The 17938-nt window shown below is 35.4% G+C and overlaps 1 protein-coding gene across 1 annotated transcript; it reads right to left on the bottom strand.

Annotated features, from left to right (window-relative positions):
- Positions 1 to 11776: 11776 nt before the first annotated feature.
- LOC149138625 (nucleobase-ascorbate transporter 2-like) lies at positions 11777 to 17673 on the bottom strand. Its single transcript, XM_089450045.1, has 15 exons — positions 17251 to 17673; positions 16360 to 16511; positions 15771 to 15868; positions 15486 to 15662; positions 15225 to 15325; positions 15014 to 15089; positions 14699 to 14758; positions 14417 to 14601; positions 13900 to 13996; positions 13669 to 13755; positions 13262 to 13320; positions 13039 to 13130; positions 12838 to 12915; positions 12528 to 12736; positions 11777 to 12349 (listed from the first exon to the last, which is right to left on the bottom strand). Exons 2-15 carry the CDS (start codon positions 16448 to 16450, stop codon positions 12137 to 12139), a joined length of 1623 nt encoding a protein of 540 aa, XP_089306171.1. The 5' UTR covers positions 16451 to 16511; positions 17251 to 17673; the 3' UTR covers positions 11777 to 12136.
- Between the last annotated feature and the right edge of the window lie 265 nt (positions 17674 to 17938).

Below are 17938 nucleotides of genomic sequence, written 5' to 3'. Positions count from 1 at the left end.
TTAATTTTTATTTATAAGACCATTATTATTATATTTTGATTATAATATAACTGCAAAAATCTAAATTTAGTAGCCGCCCAACCCACTGCGAACCCAACCCAATCTCACCTCTTAATTTCATTCTTCTTTATTTCTTATCATTTTATTCATTATCGGCCTCGTGCTTGTTCTTACAACTGTAGCTCCCTGTTGCCCATTGGGATGGAGAAACATCAAATAAAAGCATTTCATTTAAAGTTAGTCAAATTCATCCACCTCCCAACCAAAATAAATCCAAGTAAAGTTAGTCAAAGAATAAAGAAGAAAATCCACGATCTACTTTTGAGGGGATGTCCCATAGATTTGAAACAATAGCGATAGGAAATGAATAGCGAAGATATTACCCGGATGCGGGTGGCATTAACAGCTATTAATGAAGAGCCGCACAATACAGGCAGCTGGCCTGGCAGATGGCAGGCGGATGGTCCTTATGATACGCGTCGTAGGATGGCAAATTGATTTAAGGGCAGGTGAAATCAATAATGAGCAGTCTCGAATGTTGGTCTTGCAGTCAGGCATTAATGCGAGCATGGTTGATCGACAAACAGGTTGGTTTATTGGTATGGATCCGCTCAATGCGCCTGTCTCAGCTACTGGTTCTTTTTATTGTGGAGCAGAACCGCTTCAGCACCCCTGCTTGGTCTTTCGAATTTGGCTGCTAGCCTGGGTTTGTAAGCTCCCTGAAACACTCTGCGCTCCTACTGTTATCGGCTTGCTTTGCCTTAATCCCTCTCTCGGTCCATTTGCACTTCTGAGTATGCCTCGAAGCCGAGGTATCCCACGTAGAGGTAGCCATACCGGGAACAGAGGCCGCCCTTCTTGTCCTGTTCCACAGAATGTTGTCCCTATCGCCTCAGCTTCCCCTTCTTCTCCGCCTCTGGATCAAGCTAGGCCTATCCCGAATAATTCATTCCAGACCTCCAGGTTTACTTTTCAAAGCCGGCTCAACAGGCCTGTTTTGACAGCAAGTATCACCATCATTCTCGCGGAGGAGGAGAGCAATCAGGTCAGCTCGGCTCCAACTACCTCCTCCCACTCTCAGGAAGACAGTGTTCTTCAAGGGGACATGACAGGGATGGTGTTCCATGCGGACAACATGCAAGAGGATGCCCCTGTCTCGGAAGCGCCTCAGCAGCCCGTGGATCCGACTCAGAGCGATATTCTGGCCTGTGGGCCGTCTCAGAGTGCAGGTGGTATTTTAAATCTGGTGACCACTCCTGATGGTGGCGCAGCGGCATATGATGAAAGCGGTTTCGTTACCTGGGTAGCTTCTTCCAGCCAGGTGGACAGGGACACGCCGGATTCACCAAAGCATGCAGATTAAACCTGTCTCCTCACTGTCGGGTGGCCTTCTTGCCTATATGCTGTGCAATTTTGGTTTTGTGTCGTTGATTCTGAGGTTAGGTGTTTCTGTCTGGTTCATACTCTTGCTACAGGTCGTGGCAACTGCCAATATAGGTTCTGCTTTTTGTTATAAATATGGCTATGCTAGTTGCTTTTCTGCTTTTTTGGTCAATGAAGGGCATGACGGAATCAGTCCTGGTAAACTCTTTCAGTGTGTCAGGGCCCAAATACAAAATTTTGAAGTCTGTACTGTAAATTTGGCAGAAAGCCTGAACTGTAATGTCTCTGAGTTTCTGGTTGAGGAATGGCCTCGGCCTCCTCTGAGGTCTTGACCTCATTGTATATATCTTTTTTCCTTTCTTTAATAGAATTAGTATTTACGAAGAAAAAAAATTTGAATAGTGAAGATATTTTTCCATTTCATTTGCTTATGCATTGCACTTTCAACGAGAGTGGTCAACTCTTGCTGGTTGACTGCCTAGGAAATGAGGAATAATTTATCGGGTTAGTCAATTTATCTAGATTATAGATTTAGCCATTTAATGGTATAGATTACAATTAATAATTAATTTTGTTTTATACGTGTTAAATGTATAGAGTTTGCAATCAATATAAGGATATTAACTATTTTCAATATTTAGACCTTACAAATTAATTGACCAAGGTTAAAATTTTATTTGAGAAAGTTGGTGACGGTTGTTTATCTATCACTTAATATAATTCTATTGTTGCTTTTTTTTATTCATAGGTAGGTATGAAATTTGAGACTGGAAGTAGTAGGGAAAGGGATGGTTGTGATGCTTGGCTAAAGATCCATTAATGGGTGAAATGCTCCAATTCCCATCGAGATTCACTTAACCGAGAGAAACATAGAAAAGGGTCGGATGCACTCTCGAGAGTACAGATGTTGGTGGGAGAGGTCTTGCCACATGATCAAATGTCTAGTTCACACATCTTGAATTCGTTTACTATTAGAACTCTAGAAATGTCTTGTCATGAGATCAAAATCTTGGTCCCTCTAGAGAGTGACTAGTTTTCATTAATAAAAAATATTTAAAAGAATTGTAAAGGACATATTTGTATAAGACAAAAAAATAAACAAGAAAATGATCCTACATTTTTCTCTTCAAGACATAAACTCTACAATATTCTTCCATGTAGAAAATGAAGGCTAAAATACAAATCCATGACTTCCCAATCCATTGTGACAATAATATTGACTTAAAAATATGGAAAAGCATAAAACTTACATTTAAACCATGATCTTTGCTAGCTTTGAACATCAATATCAAATTTCATGATTATTGATCAGTTACAACCCAGACCAAGGCAAATAAAATCTCCAGATAAAGCATTGACATTTCTATATACCGTTAGAAATATTTTATGTGAGGAGATACTTTTTTCTAGAAGGACATATCTCTGTATGATGGAAAATAAACAAGGAAATGATCTTGCATGTTGTTATCTAAGATATAAACTCTACAATATTGTTCCATGCAGAAAACTAAGGCTAAAATACAAATTTGTGACTTCCCAATCCACTATGACAAAAATATTAATTTAAAAGCATGGAAAAGCATAAAAATTACATTTAACCCTGAGCTTTGTCAACTTTGAATGTCGATATCAAATTTCATAATTACTGATAAGTTACAACCCAGACCAAGGCAGATAAAGTCTCTAGATAAAGCATTGACATTTCTATCTACTGTTAGAAATATTTTTCTGCAAGGAGATAAAAAATAAAAATTGGAAGGACATATCTCTATAAGATAGAAAATAAACAATGAAACAATCTTGCATGATGCTCTCTAAGATAATATAGGTATTTGGTAGATAAAGTCATTCTTTGAGTGGGTATTTCAGAGACAAACTCAAATGGGTATTTCAGAGCCAAAGTCATTCTTTAAATGGGTATTTCAAAGTTAAATATGATTAAAACTTGAAGCTTGAATATTTGAAGTGGGCATTTGACAGTTAAACTCATGTCAGACCTGTATCTGACTCGTTGAAAGACCCCAACCCAAATCAAGTTTACAATACACAATTGAATGACACTAGAAGCAATGAAGTTTACATATTCTTGGAAGATCCAACAGTGGGTATTTCAGAGTGTGAAGTATAGCCTGAAAACTATCATAATGGAACATCTAAAATGCAAATGAACTTGACGATTAATTAACATGTAGGTACAAAGTTGACAAGTAACAGTAGTAGCATTTTGCTTCTTACCATTAAACTAATGGATTCACAAAAAACTCTAAATTTGTTAGCCTCATGATGACTACACCATCTACAACCTCTATATACAGGACTGAGTTACTCCCACTGCGTAGTGTTGTGCATGGGTGGATTGGATTCAGACTTGAATACAAAGTGGGCATGGCATTTCAAGGATGAAAAGTTTTTAACTACTGCAATGTAGATCAATTTTCCTTTGTACAACATGTCTTCAATTACAGGTGTATCTAATCCGAAGATAGAAAAACTTATGAACTCTTATTACTCCATGTCCAAGCCCTCAAAAATAGTATCATCAACACCCAATATTTCTTTTGTATGTGAATCATCAACCGCCAACTTGATGCAAATGTAAAATATCATTGTTAGCGTAGAAAGAGAAATTTTGTGATATCATAGTCGCCAACTTGCTGCAAATGTAAAATATAATTGTTAGCACTCTCTTATATCCTAGTTCATCATATTACTACTCTTGATAAGCACATAATTACCTCAAACAGTGACAACTGAAGCTATGAATTCGTTTAAGCTTCTTGTTGTAGAAAAAGAAATTGAAGGACCATTTGCAAGGGCACCTGACGATTAATTAACATGTAGGTACAAAGTTGAAAAGTAACAATAGTAGCATTCTTCTTCTTACCATTAAGCTAATGAATTCACAAAAAACTCTAAATTTGTTAGCCTCGTAATGACTACACCATCTACAAGCTCTATATACATGATTGAGTTTCTCCCACTACCTAGTGTTGTGCATGGGTGGATTGGGTTCAGACTTGAACATTGAGTCGACATGGTATGGCAAGGATGAAAAGTTTTTGACTGGTGCAATGTAGATTAATTTTCCTTTGTACAACAAGTCTTCAATTACAGGTGTACCTAATCCGAGGATAGAAAAACTTATGAATTTTGATTACTTCTCATCCATGCCCTCAATAATAGTATCATCAACACCCAAGGTTTATTTTGTAGGTGAATCATCAATTGCCAACTTGCTACAAATGTAAAATATCATTGTTAGCATAGAAAAGAAATTATGTGATATCATATTACTACTCTTGGTAAGCACGTAATTACCTCAAATAGTGACAAATGAAGCTATGAATTCATTTAAGCTTCTTGTTGTAGAAAAATAAATTGAAGAACCATTTGCAATATAGAAATATCAGGGTTATTACACCTTTCTAGATGTTGTTTAGAAGGCTATCACCCCCCGTTTTCTGTAAACCACACCTACAATTCAAGAAAATAAAAACAAATACCATTAAGTTACTCGAACAAAATGTCTAATACATGAGAAAAAATAAAAACAAAAAAAAAATTGTACATGTGCATTTTTGCACCTTCTTTTGCTTCAAGCAAATAGTTTTCAATTTTTGCTTCACGTTTTTTAATCCACATTTTTTGGAAAAGTTATGAGCTTGCACCATGTTGCATGGGGGGAAAAAAAAGAGTGAATATACATGGGACCACTACCATCTTCAAAATGCCACTTGACTTGTCTCCTTGAATTATTATAATCACTATTAGAGATTGATGTGATGTTTTATTAGGCAGTCTAAGATTCTAAATTTGAGTTACATGAGTGGAAAGGCCAAAGAATGGAAAAAGGATTGCACCTAACCTGGTTATTCTCACCATCATAAGACCGTCTATGTCCATTTTCTCTTCTTGACGAGTTACCACTCCTGCTACCTATATCTGGACTAATAACTCCATTACCATGTGTATTCATTGGAGACTGATGTCTTGGAATACCATGCCTTCCACCAAAAAACCTTCCCACAACAAACCCTTTGACTGAAAGCCTCCATATGGTTAGCCCAACCGCTAAGTCATCACCTCCTCCTCCTTCGCAATGGTTTACCCTTGCTCAAGTCAGATCATATTCTGGATCATCAATCGGCATCTCGTGTCGACACATATGGTAGGAATTATGTTGAGACAACCAAGGTAAAAAACAGTCTAAATGATAAATGTGACACAAGGCATTTCCCTAATAACAAAATCCCAAACATAATAAAAAATCCTATTAATACATATTTGAAAGGGAGTCCAATAGATCCAATGAAAAGCGACAAAAAAATACCCTTGCCATGGAAAACACATCCGTTCTGGTTGTGCTGAAATTTGGTAAGTCCAGACTATTTCAAAAGACGAGAAAGCATATTTTGACTACAACAACAACAAACTTACCCTAGCATTCTTGGGCAATTTGAGATTTTGAATTTGAGTTACATGAGAGGAAAGGCCAGATAAATTAAAAAGGATTGTGCCTACCCCAGTTATTCTCACCATCAGAAGACCATATGGGTCCATTTTCTCTTTATGATGAGTTATCACTCCTTCTACCTGTATCTGGACTAATAACTACATGTATCTAAACTAATAACTCCATTGCCATGTGTATTCATTTGAGACCCATGTCTTGCAATACCATGCCTTCCACCAGAAAACCTTCCCACAACAAACCCTCTACCCAAAAGCCTCCATATGGTCAACCCAATTACTAAGTCATCACCTCCTCCTCCTATGCCATGGTATGCGCTTGCTCGAGCCTGATCATATTTTGGATCCTTAATGAACATCTCATGTTGACACACAGGGAAAGAATTATCTTGAGACAACCATGGAAAAATACAATCTGAATGATAAATGTGATTACAAGGCATTTCCCTAGCAACAAAATCCCAAACATAATAAAATTGCCCATTATTACAGATTTGAAATGGAGTCCAGTAGATCCAATGAAAAGTGACAAAAAAATACCCTTGCCATGGAAAACGCATTCATTCTAGGTGTGTTGAAAATCAGATTTTGACTACAGCAGCAACAAACTTACCTTGGCATCACCGATAAGAGAGATTCTCCCAAAACGTGTCTTCGCATAGATGACTACAAAATAAAAATTGGAGGGTTTATAATGAACTTCAAGATTGACACTAAATGTTGCATCCTCATTTTTTATGTCTGCTTCAAAAATGCATGCCGAGGTCATTGCCAAGGTCTATAAATGTCGAAACCCTGCTCAACCCTTTTACATTTTCTTTTATATATCATGTGTCATTTAGTTGAACTTTCTATGTAGTGAAGCTGAATTTTCCTGCATAAAAGATTTATTTGCTCACTTATAGAAGGTTTAAAGTTGCAATGAGGCTATGTAGGTTTAAGTGAAGGTGTCGATCAACAATGGGGTTGTGTGGGTTGTTCACATAGGGTACCATGGGAGCGACGGGTAGAGAATCAGAAGCAACCAGAATTCCATCAAAATGCGGTAGCCAAAAATTAATGGTGAGTAAGTTAGCTATGGCAGAGTAAATGAAAGAGTTTCACAACCACTAATGAATGTAACTCCTTCCACTGATCCAACGACATTTTTTTTTATCATCTAATACAACATTGACGGCTTACGAAGGCACACAATGTCTAGTAGGGGAGTTCTTCCCAAAGAAACACCTTACGACATAAAAAGTAATGAAATAGTAATAAAAAGTGAAGTCATAATCAAATTCAAAGCTTAAATATTAAAGGCAAATTTTAACTAATAAACAAAATGGTGTTATGGTGTTTTTCTCCATAATTTCATGATACGATTATGGATGAGATTTCCATTTCTTGTTGTTTAAAATGTGTTTTTGAATACATAAATGGATTCAACTCCTTAAAATACTTCTGAGCACTTGAACTTTGTAAATTAAAAAGCTTAAACTTATGGTTTTTAAAAATATATAACAAAATTATATCTATTAATTAGAGTACACTAATATAAAATTAAAAAAATTATTGCAAAATTTGAAAAATTAACTTTGCAAATAAAAACATATTAAGAAAAAGTTAACTTCTATTTTGCTAAGAGAAAGGATAGTATGATGTTTTATTCGGGAGAAAGGGTTGTTAAAAATGGAAAACGAGACTACACTAATATAAAATTAAAAACTTATTACAAAGTGAAAATTTTACTTTGCACATAAAAATATATTAAGAAAAGGTTGAATTCTACCTTGCTAAGAGAAGGGATAGTATAATGTTTATTTGGATAAGGGTTATCAAAAGTGGAAAACAATGTATAAGGTTTCCCTGGAATGATATATGATATCAAGAAAAATGGTTTTGTTTTTTATTACAAAGTTGAAAAATAACTTTGCACATAAAACATATTAAGAAAACCGTGAATTATACATTGTTAAGAGAAAGGTTAGTATAGTGTTTTATTTGGATAAAAGGTGGTCAAAAGTGGAAAACAATGTATAAGATTGCTCTTAGAATGATATATGATATTAAAAAAAAAAAATTGTTTTTTCAAGTATTTGTGTATTTATAGTTATTAGTTTTAAAATAAATGTTTTTTTTGTTAATTGAAATTTGAATATGGATTTTTTTTAAATAAATAAAAGTTTTATTATTGTATTGAAAGGTATGTTAATGTTGTTATATACATTTTAAAATAATATTTACATTAACAAATTAAAAATAGTGATAACAAAAACTAAATTAATATTGGCCATTAATAAATTATTTCAATTTTCACCTTAATTTTACATCAAAGTTTAAAAAAAAAATACATATAGAATATGTAGATATGATATAAACATAATATTAATATAAAATTTCTTAAATTATTTAATATGGAGTTCATAGATAACATGTAAATATAGTATTAGTAATGTTACTATATGTAATTTTTTTTATGTTCAATTGATATGTAATATTTAAAACAAATATATATTAACAACAACAAAAATATTTTAGTGTCTAGGATAAATCAAATACTTCAGATCCATATTAAGTATCAATTTATACTAATAGAAAAAATAGATTAATTTAAAAAAAAAAAAAAAACACAAAACAAAACTATTTTACTTTTCATTACAAGGACATTTGTAATTTATTTTATTTTTAATTTTTTGAGCTTTCCTTAAATTTGATTGAATGCCTAATATTAATTGTGATCATAAAACAAAAACTAGACATGACTTCAAGCAACTTTTCACATGTACATATATAACCACCTACTTAGCTCGGTAAAAATTAAAATAATCAATAAAGTTAACATTATGAGTAAAGAGAAAAATAAATTACTTTTCATTACAAGGATGTTTGTAATTTAAGTTTTTCTATTGGATAGAAAGATCAGAGAAATTATTTTAACGTCCATGAGGTTAAAGATAGCCTATGGGACAAATTGTTTCTACGTCTGCTTGTGAAGCTTCACAATGCTTCACAAATAAATGCTCCCAGTTTCTCAACAAACTTCTTGCTATAAATAGAATAGAATTTACTTGTGAAGTTTCACAATGCTTCACAAATAAATGCTCCAAGCTTCTCAACAAACCTCTGGCTAAATAGATTATCCCAAGTAGATAATCCCAAGAACTAGTTGTCAGCGTATCTGCATAACTTTCCATGTTGTCTTTGAAAGCCTCTCTTTTTTCTCTTTTCACTTTTACTGAAGAACAAAAAATGCATACTCTTTCCTCCCACACTTCTTTTAGTTTATGAGAATTAATCTTTAAGTGAGCAATTTTGGCTCTCGAAAAGATATTGGCCTCTATGTATGTTTTTGGTTGATGACTATGTATGTTTTTGGTTGATGACTATGAGTGGGATTAAACACTTCAATATAACACTTTTTCTTTCTACCTAGCTCTTTATCCCAAGTACGGTTGTGGAACTTATCCATAACAAAATCTTTTATTTCTTTGTTGTTTATGGGACAAATTAAACACTTCAATATAGTATTTTTTCTTTCTTCCTAGCTCCATAACAGAATTTTTTCTCTTTGTTGTTTATGGGACAAGCATTCAAGCAAATACCTCATTTACTAAACCATTTGTTATTTTGTTGCATCCAAGTTTTTTTTTTTTCTCTGTTACACAATCTATCATTAAAACAACCTTAGGCCATTTACCCTCTTCTATTTGCTCAGTTTTTTTTAAATATCTTATAACTCCACCATATATAATTTATTTTATTTTTAAATTTTTAAAATTCACTATTGAATGCATAGTATTAATTGTGATCATAAAAACAAAAACTGACCTCACTTCAAACATATATAACTATATACATATACAAGCACCTACTTAGCTCGGTAAAAATTAAAATAAGCAATAAATTCAGCCATGAATGGTGGACCAGTTCAATCATAATTTCATAAAAGGAGTTGTCTATAATGCGACTTTTTGGAGATTCCGGTGACGGAATCCGGCGGAAGAAATTGAGGTTAAATCTTGATTTGTTGCAGTTAAAATGGTTTTTTAACTGCATATTTGGATTCAGCACCCTGAAAAACCCCTGGGACGGCTTGATTGTGCAGAAACTAGCTATCAAACTTGGGATTCCAATAAATTGCTGCCGGATTTTGACCAGAAAAAGACTTCCAAAAAGTCTCATTATAGACAACTGCTTCATAAAATAGCCAAGTATTACCGCAATGTTTATAGGAGCGTCAACTTTATAACAAAAATTATATGAGAACCAAGAAAGTCCACGCAGCATAATTAAAGAAATGAGAAAGAGTTCAGCGCAAATTAGTTCTACAATATACATACATATCAATTGCGGGCAGATCATTATAAACACCCTCCCTACTGTATATATATATTTGCTCTCGTGATTTGTGAAATCATACACGATTTGGTCCAGTATTAAAACTTTAAGGATAGTTTAATAACATGTATGGTATGAGAAATATGGAATCTTAACTGTTTTTAAAACTAATTTGCTCTTGAAAATTGCTTGCCTACCGTAGCCAACAACCAATGAATTTTAACGTGAGAATGAGTATTTTTTTTGCAGTGTACCTGAATGACGTCTAACTAATACACAAATATAGTTTTTTCACTTCAACAAAATTGCATTTACATGATAATGAAGGCTCGTATACTCTCTTTGCTTCTGATAGCGTAGGTTTGGTGTATGAAACTTTCACTGTCAGCTATACTGGGGCAATATTCACACCTTAGACAAAGGCGAAGACAGAGACAAATATAAAGGCACCAGCGTCTCTGCTAGATCGATACCCAGTTTCAGATCCATTCCTTGGATATCCAGTTCTATATTCCATATATTCCCTTAAGTTAAGCATTTTTCATAAACTTGGGGCATGGTGAGCAAAATTTATTGAAATCCCAAGATTTTAATGCTAACCAAACAAAACTCACTTCCTTAAGAAAACCAAATGAACTTCCTTAAAAAACCAAATGAAATTTGGAAATTGGGCCGATGCGAGAACTTGCCCTGTAGTAAAGATGGTTGGTTTTTTTTGAATAGTCCATCTCCCAAAATGATATTTCGTGCTCTGCCAGAGAAACACTCTTCTGAAGAAACCATCAAGAAACCGTTAAGCCAGGAAAGAAGAAATGGTTGACCCAGAAGTAATTCTAATTATTAATTTTTTTCTTAACTATTAATTATTAATCTAAATATCTTCAATCTCTAACATTCCAACATTCCATCCAATGGAGCAGACCAATACATTCTATCCAATGATACAAACCAATACACAATAGCATTCTAAAAAAACTTTAAGCCTAATAGTTACATTCATACAAAATTATATACATGGTATGAAATATATGTTCCTAGACCAATACATTCTATCCAATGATACAGACCAATACACAATAGCATTCTAAAAAAACTTTAAGCCTAATAATTACATTCATACAAAATTATATACATGGTATGAAATATATGTTCCTGTTGAGATTTTATCTACCCCATCTTGTTATTTCTCAAATACATAATGAATCCATTTAATTATTTATAGATGAAAATGCTCACCATCTACATATTTATATAGGGTTATAAGTTATTGTACTCAAATAAAATTGTTTCATATTACATATGTCTGATTGAATAATATTTTACAAGAATAAAAAAATATTATAGAAACTTGTCCGGTATTTTCAAACACTTCTTGCTGGCCAATTTGAATATTGAGAGTTGAAAAAAATATTGAAAATTAAAATAACAGTCATCTTCAAACACCCAATGCTGCCATGTTGTAAATTGTGTAATACCTTTCAAATAAAAATAAAATTAAATTAAATTCCAATTGAAAAAATGAAGATGATTCCAATGATTTCAAAGGGTGTTGTGCTACAAAGTTGTTAATTATCAATAACTTGGAATAAAAGAAAATTTCCAGTGATTCAAAATGTGTCCCAACATTTTTTCCTTTATTAAATGATCGATGTAATCCAAAAAAATGACTCGGTGAACAAAGGATTTCGCATTGCAATTGCCACTCACCTTCCAAATCGACCAATCCACGTTGATAAAATGCGGACAAAAGCTTGGTGAGCAAATCAATCAGGAGAGGACTACTGAGTCCATCTACTGAGGATTTGTGTTTGCCCATTGAAACAGGTTGCAACTTGATTGTAACATAGTTGTACATGCATTGATGCCTCAGAACTATCAGAATCTATATCCACTTCAAATCCTTTCACGAGTTTCAGAGTGAATTTTACAATTTTCCTCTATACATGAAAGACCATCATCATGGTCATGTAGGAGGAAAGAACTTGTTCAGATTGAATGGAAGCGTGTAGAACTCCTCATTACGGCTATCCCCTTTAAATGTCCGAAATTTAACCCACCATGGCATTCCTCTGTCCTTCTTGGCTTTCACAACTCCCAGTGTATTGTCGAGGAAAACTGCAATGATCAGTGCAATTGATGGTGCAGAGGTGAAAATTGTGTTTAGGAAATCGTTGAACTGCAATCACAAGAAAGAGAAATTAGATTAATTTCCACAAATGACCAAACAAGGTCAATGAGACTCAAAATTACAGAAAACTACAGGGAACTTAATTAGATTTAGCCCCATGACTACACAAGATTCTGATCTCGCACAAACAAATCCTGGAAATCCATAACTAGCATGTTGAACTCACCCATGTGGCCCTTGTATGAACTGGTCCATGGAATGCCTGAGGTTCAACAGAATTAGCAAGAGAAGTGACAGACTGTGCTAGATGTGCAACAGCAAACTCATTAAAGTACTGTGAAATGGACAATCCAAGAAAGAGGGAAACACCAATAATGAATAGGTTGCGCATCGAGTTCATGTTGGTAAACTGCAAGAAAGAAAGACCAATTGCCCCTGGAAATGGCCAGCAACAAATCATAATTAGAAACCATAAAGATTCACGAGGAAGTGCAAAGAATCCTACTGTAACTAACAGGATTTAAAATGTACTTTACCAACTAGCCCAAATAGGACACAGTATAAAGCCGCAAATATTGAGAAAGGTATTGATGCAAAGAGGGCTCCAAATTTCCCTGTAACAACACAAAAAGATGTAACGAAATATTTGATAAAATAGTATACATGCCTGTGCTACATCATTAAACTAAAAGGAAGTGCATAATTCTAAGAGGGGAGGAGAAGAAACAATCCCTGACCTAAGATCGAAAAGAAGATCATGAATCCTGCGGCTATTTGTACCACACGACGACTGCCAACCCGAGTTATTCCAAGAAGTCCAACATTCTCACTGAAACAAGACGGTATGGGCCCCGGCTGTAAATATTGGATGCAAGTCATAAGCTCTAAGAAAGCAAAGAATTCTAGATAATATTGTCACTGTTGCCTGCATTCCAAAAATGAAAGTAGTATCCTCCTTACACAGAGACTGTAGAACCAGTTCCTGTCCCAAAGAGACCATCCAGTAGTATACCAATGCCCTGTTATAAACCATAATACAGAAAATTGAGCGGAACATTCATAAAGCATGGGCTTTGGAATATCGGAAAATGCATATAGATACTTTAGACTTGACATATGTACATTGTACAGTGTATTGGATATATTTTCACTTTTTAGGGTCCATAAAGATTGCACATAGAGTTAATTGAATTTCTTTGTAAAATTGTAATCGTTTTGTTTGTTGCAGAGATCCTTAGGGTCTTCCATGGATATTAACAAAACTCATTTCATAAAACAAGAAAAAATAAAAAGTAAAGGAAGACAGCTAAAAAACTAGATTGATAGTTTCTAAAATATACCATAAAAGTGTACTATGTATTAGATACCTGCCAGCCGATTCCACGACTAAGGACATATGCTGGAGGAGGTGTAGCACTTGCAAGCCTAGACGCAGCTATGTATGCTCCAGTTGACTGCATTTGATTAGGAATTCACAAAAACAGATCACCAAGCAACTCATAAAAACCCAAAAGAAATCAAGGCATGATAACATAAAGGAAAGAAACCCTTCTAGACAATAAATTAAGAAAACCACTTTATAGGAAAATATGCCTAACCTCAATTTGGGAAACCAAAACGGCAGCCATCATTCCGAATATATGACTAGCATCAAAGGTAGGTGCCCCCCACTGAAATGGGTAGGGTAATTTTATCCTGCAGACATGGAAGACACTTGTAAGTTATAATCCATGGCGTGTTTTGGGCAAGAGTGTACCATGCACACTAAATTAGTAGAACAATGAGGATAAAGCATCAGCATAAGGGCTTTGATGTTGTTTAACTATTCTATGTTTTGGAGTTTTTGGTTGGAATTCAGTGAAAAAAAATTTAGTCAGATCATGTTTTTGTTGTTTAAAATCAGTTTTTTAATGCATAAATGAATTCAGCATCCTGAAAAACCTCTGGGGCACTTGAATTGTGCCGAGTTCACAGATCAAAATTGTGATTCTGACAAATTCCTACCAGATTTTAGGCAAATTTGACCAGAAAATATGATCGAGAAACCTCCAAAACATATAGCAGTTGGACTGCGACTAAGCCTTTTACCAGAGTTATGAGCATAAAATTCCATACCAACGGGTAGATGACAACAGATGCGATTTGTCAGTGCGACAATGGATTTTTGTCAATTGGGGACTGTGCTTATAGGCTCCACTTGCAGTCAACAGATGGGCATAAGCCCATAGCAGGGCTACACAAATAAGCAGTGGGAACCGTTCGAATATACGTAGAGATCTCACATGATTATGCTTCAAATACTGCATCACAAAAGAGCGACTTAAAAACAATTAACAAGGCTGCTAAATTTCGTATGATAAAACCAATTTAACCAGGCTCACTCAATTGCGGATGTACCTGCGCAAAGGCAATGAATATGAGAAGCATTGGTAGACCAATTTCTACACACTTCCCGAGCTGTCAGATACAAAGAAGAAATTATGATGATGTCCACAAATAACCAAATCAGGTCAATGGTACTCAAAAGTACATCAAGCAATTACGGAAATGTGGGAGTGCCTAAGGCATCCATTGAGAACAAAAAGAGATCCATGAAAACACCCCCTTACTTTGATAGAAAAGCTTCACAAAAATTGAAATAAGTAGACAACTAATAATTTAACTTCATGCAAAATATCCAAGACAAGTTACGTCAAAAGCTTTGCCATATACCTGAGGAAAACCCCGCTCAAACAGCCCAAAGCCAACTAATGAAATCACTGGAACCATACCAAGGGGGCTGAAAAACCTGAAACAGATATTCCAGTTGGATTGAATGACACCCCGAGCACCATGTGCAACAGTAAAATTTCAAGAAGTAAAAATCCTTTCAATTCAAGGCAGGTACACTTCTGTGGACTACTAGGATAATGCAACCACACACCTTGAACAGATACCCCATAGTTGGCTGTAACCAAGGATAATCTGCAAGCTCGACGAAGCAATCAAAGCCCCTTGGATTGCCCGCATCGTATGATGGAACCTCTGAAAATTTGGTGAATAAACAACTACATCTTGTAATTTTAGCTATTTCATACGGCAGTTCCTAGAACTAAGAGAAATGAAATCGAAAATTTGGTGTACATCGGCCAACTTTATACGAGTCTCTTAACTAGTGACATGCATAATCGCTCCAGAAACTAACCTTATTTTGATCCTCAATTCTCAACAACGATGGATCTGTGATTATTGTAAGAACAGGTATGACAAAGGCAAATGAACCACCAACAATTGTAGGTAAACGAGTTCCAAACAATGACTGTAAAAACGTGTTAAGGCCAGCAACAAACAGTAACGTCTGTATTACCAGTGCCTTATCACTCTGTTTCACAAAAAAATAAAAAAATAAACCGAACAGTCATATCAGATAAATTACGTAGTTATCCAAAAAAACAATTATTGTAAATTCCAAAAAATAAAAACTGCTTACATCACTACCACCCATCAAAGGAACCAGTTGAGTTGGAATCATCACAGTGGTTCCTAGCATCAAAATGTAATGTTGAAATGCCAGAATAATTGCCTCCGCTACAGCACAGCATATTTATACATCAAAGCAGATCAGTTTGGGAACTTGTGCTGCAAGAAACGCTATTGTAAAGACTGCAATATTCCATAATAATTGATTGCACAATAAGGCGTGATTGCAACACAATCACAGGAAACTGTAAAAAGGATCTCCATTCAAGCATGGTTCATGAAAAAATTGCAGTAGAAAAACGGTATAAAACCTAGATGAGAGGGAAAACCATCCTATTCATGTTATGAACTCTTCACGGTCTTCAACAGATAACTATTTTCCTAAGCCTATTTTAAGCCATTGGAAGCAAGCACACTGACTGTAAAAAAAGCATTGATTCTCGCACTGCTAGAAAGTGAGAGGCCTATGCCAAAAACAGAGTACAGAAAATTACTCTCGACTTACATAAGCACTGCTTTAGGTAGAAACAGAAGGCAACAAAGTAGAAGAGATAAAATAATCATTAGCTTAAGGAAAAGAAGATGCTTAGAAATCTTACGCCACGGTGGATTGGAGTCAATGCAATAATCCAGCCCATGCAGTTGTTCTGTCGGAGGATGGCTGATATCTTCAAGCTTCGGTGCAGCCATGGTCTGATTTTTACCGCAGTTGATAGAAAGCAGACACCGAAGAAGGAAAACAGGATCTTATCTGTAGAAAACCAATAGACGATTCAAGAAACTCAATGCCCAGCTTAGAAAAAACTGACGCCAGCTTCTCAATAACAAAGCCCAGATAGGAATCAACTCCTTTTCAGCAAAATCATTGTAAATTTGGATACCCAGCCTGATGCTTTTTTATTTTTCATCAAACCCGTCATAACCCGGACACCAAAATGGGACAGAGAAGGGAAAAGCAATAACAAACACTAAAAATGCTTTCTCGGAAACAAAACTCCAGTCAGTGTCAATGAGGCTTTGGTTCACTCATGAGGTTCGATGGAGTTTTAAGCCATCCAACAGGGTTTCTTTCTTGCTGTAGTCTGCCCCACCTGTATGGCATGAGTTTCAAGGGAATGAGGCTAGGTGCAAGCACTGGGGAGTTTTGGTAGAAAGGACACACTCGCAGAACTGGCATCTAAGCCAAAGGACAGTCTGCTCCAACCATATGGCTTGAGTTTCAAAGGGATGATGTCACATGCAAAGTCTCCAGCGATTTCGGACCAAATACGCCTCAGAGGTAGCACCTAAGCTGAAGGATGATCTGTTCCACCCATATGGATTAAAGGGAAGAGGTTGAGCGTGAGTCCTAGACAAATTTGGCAGAATAGATACAGCTCAGACCTGGCACCTAAGCTGAACAGAGTCCACTCTTTGAAGTGCATCCCCTCGGGGCATGCTCCTGAAAGCATTTTCCAAAAACAAAAAAGAACAAGAAATTTAGAAATAACCTCTTGTTATGCCAAAACCGATGGAAAAGCAGAGATCCAAATCGAGAAATGGCAGTCATTCAATGAAAACACCAGGACGCAAATCAGGGTCAAAAGTCCAAAGATGTTTCTGTGCCAGAGATCCAAATCCAGAAATGGCCGTTGTTCAATGAAAGCACCAAGACGCAAATCAGGGGACAAAAGTCCAAAGATGTTTCTGTACCACTAGCTCTATGGAGAGCTCAGACAAAAGCTTAGAAAAGTCGTATTGATCTCTGTAGTTCTCTGTTTATTTTTCCTCCTCTAGACCATTGGTGTCAAGGACATGAAGTACTGCTGATCACTGGCAATAGGGATTCATTGGCAATGGGGAAGATGAAGGAACGAAAAGGTAAGCAAAGTTGGAGGCCAAAGGAAAAATAAAGGGATTTGGGCGGGCAGTGCCTGTCACATGCAGCAAAGGATATGAGTCATGATAGCGCTCTTTTGGACTAAATAAAAGGTCTGTGTGACCCACCTGGTCTCTATGACATTCACCATCACTATCCATATCATTGCTACCCAACTGTTATTTAATCACTAACTACAAACACAAACCTAAAAAAACAGAGTATGGAAAAGTTTACTGGATGCCAAAGGGTTGTAACACGTTATAAGTACTCTGAAACAATGGAGTATTTCAGGATTTCAAAACTTACCTGGTATATTA

The sequence above is a fragment of the Pinus tabuliformis genome, chromosome X, assembly GCF_031772625.1.
Source record: "Pinus tabuliformis cultivar Carrire ecotype Pingquan chromosome X, CPIR1, whole genome shotgun sequence".
Lineage (NCBI taxonomy): Eukaryota > Viridiplantae > Streptophyta > Pinopsida > Pinales > Pinaceae > Pinus > Pinus tabuliformis.
This window is presented reverse-complemented; position numbering and strand designations above follow the sequence as displayed.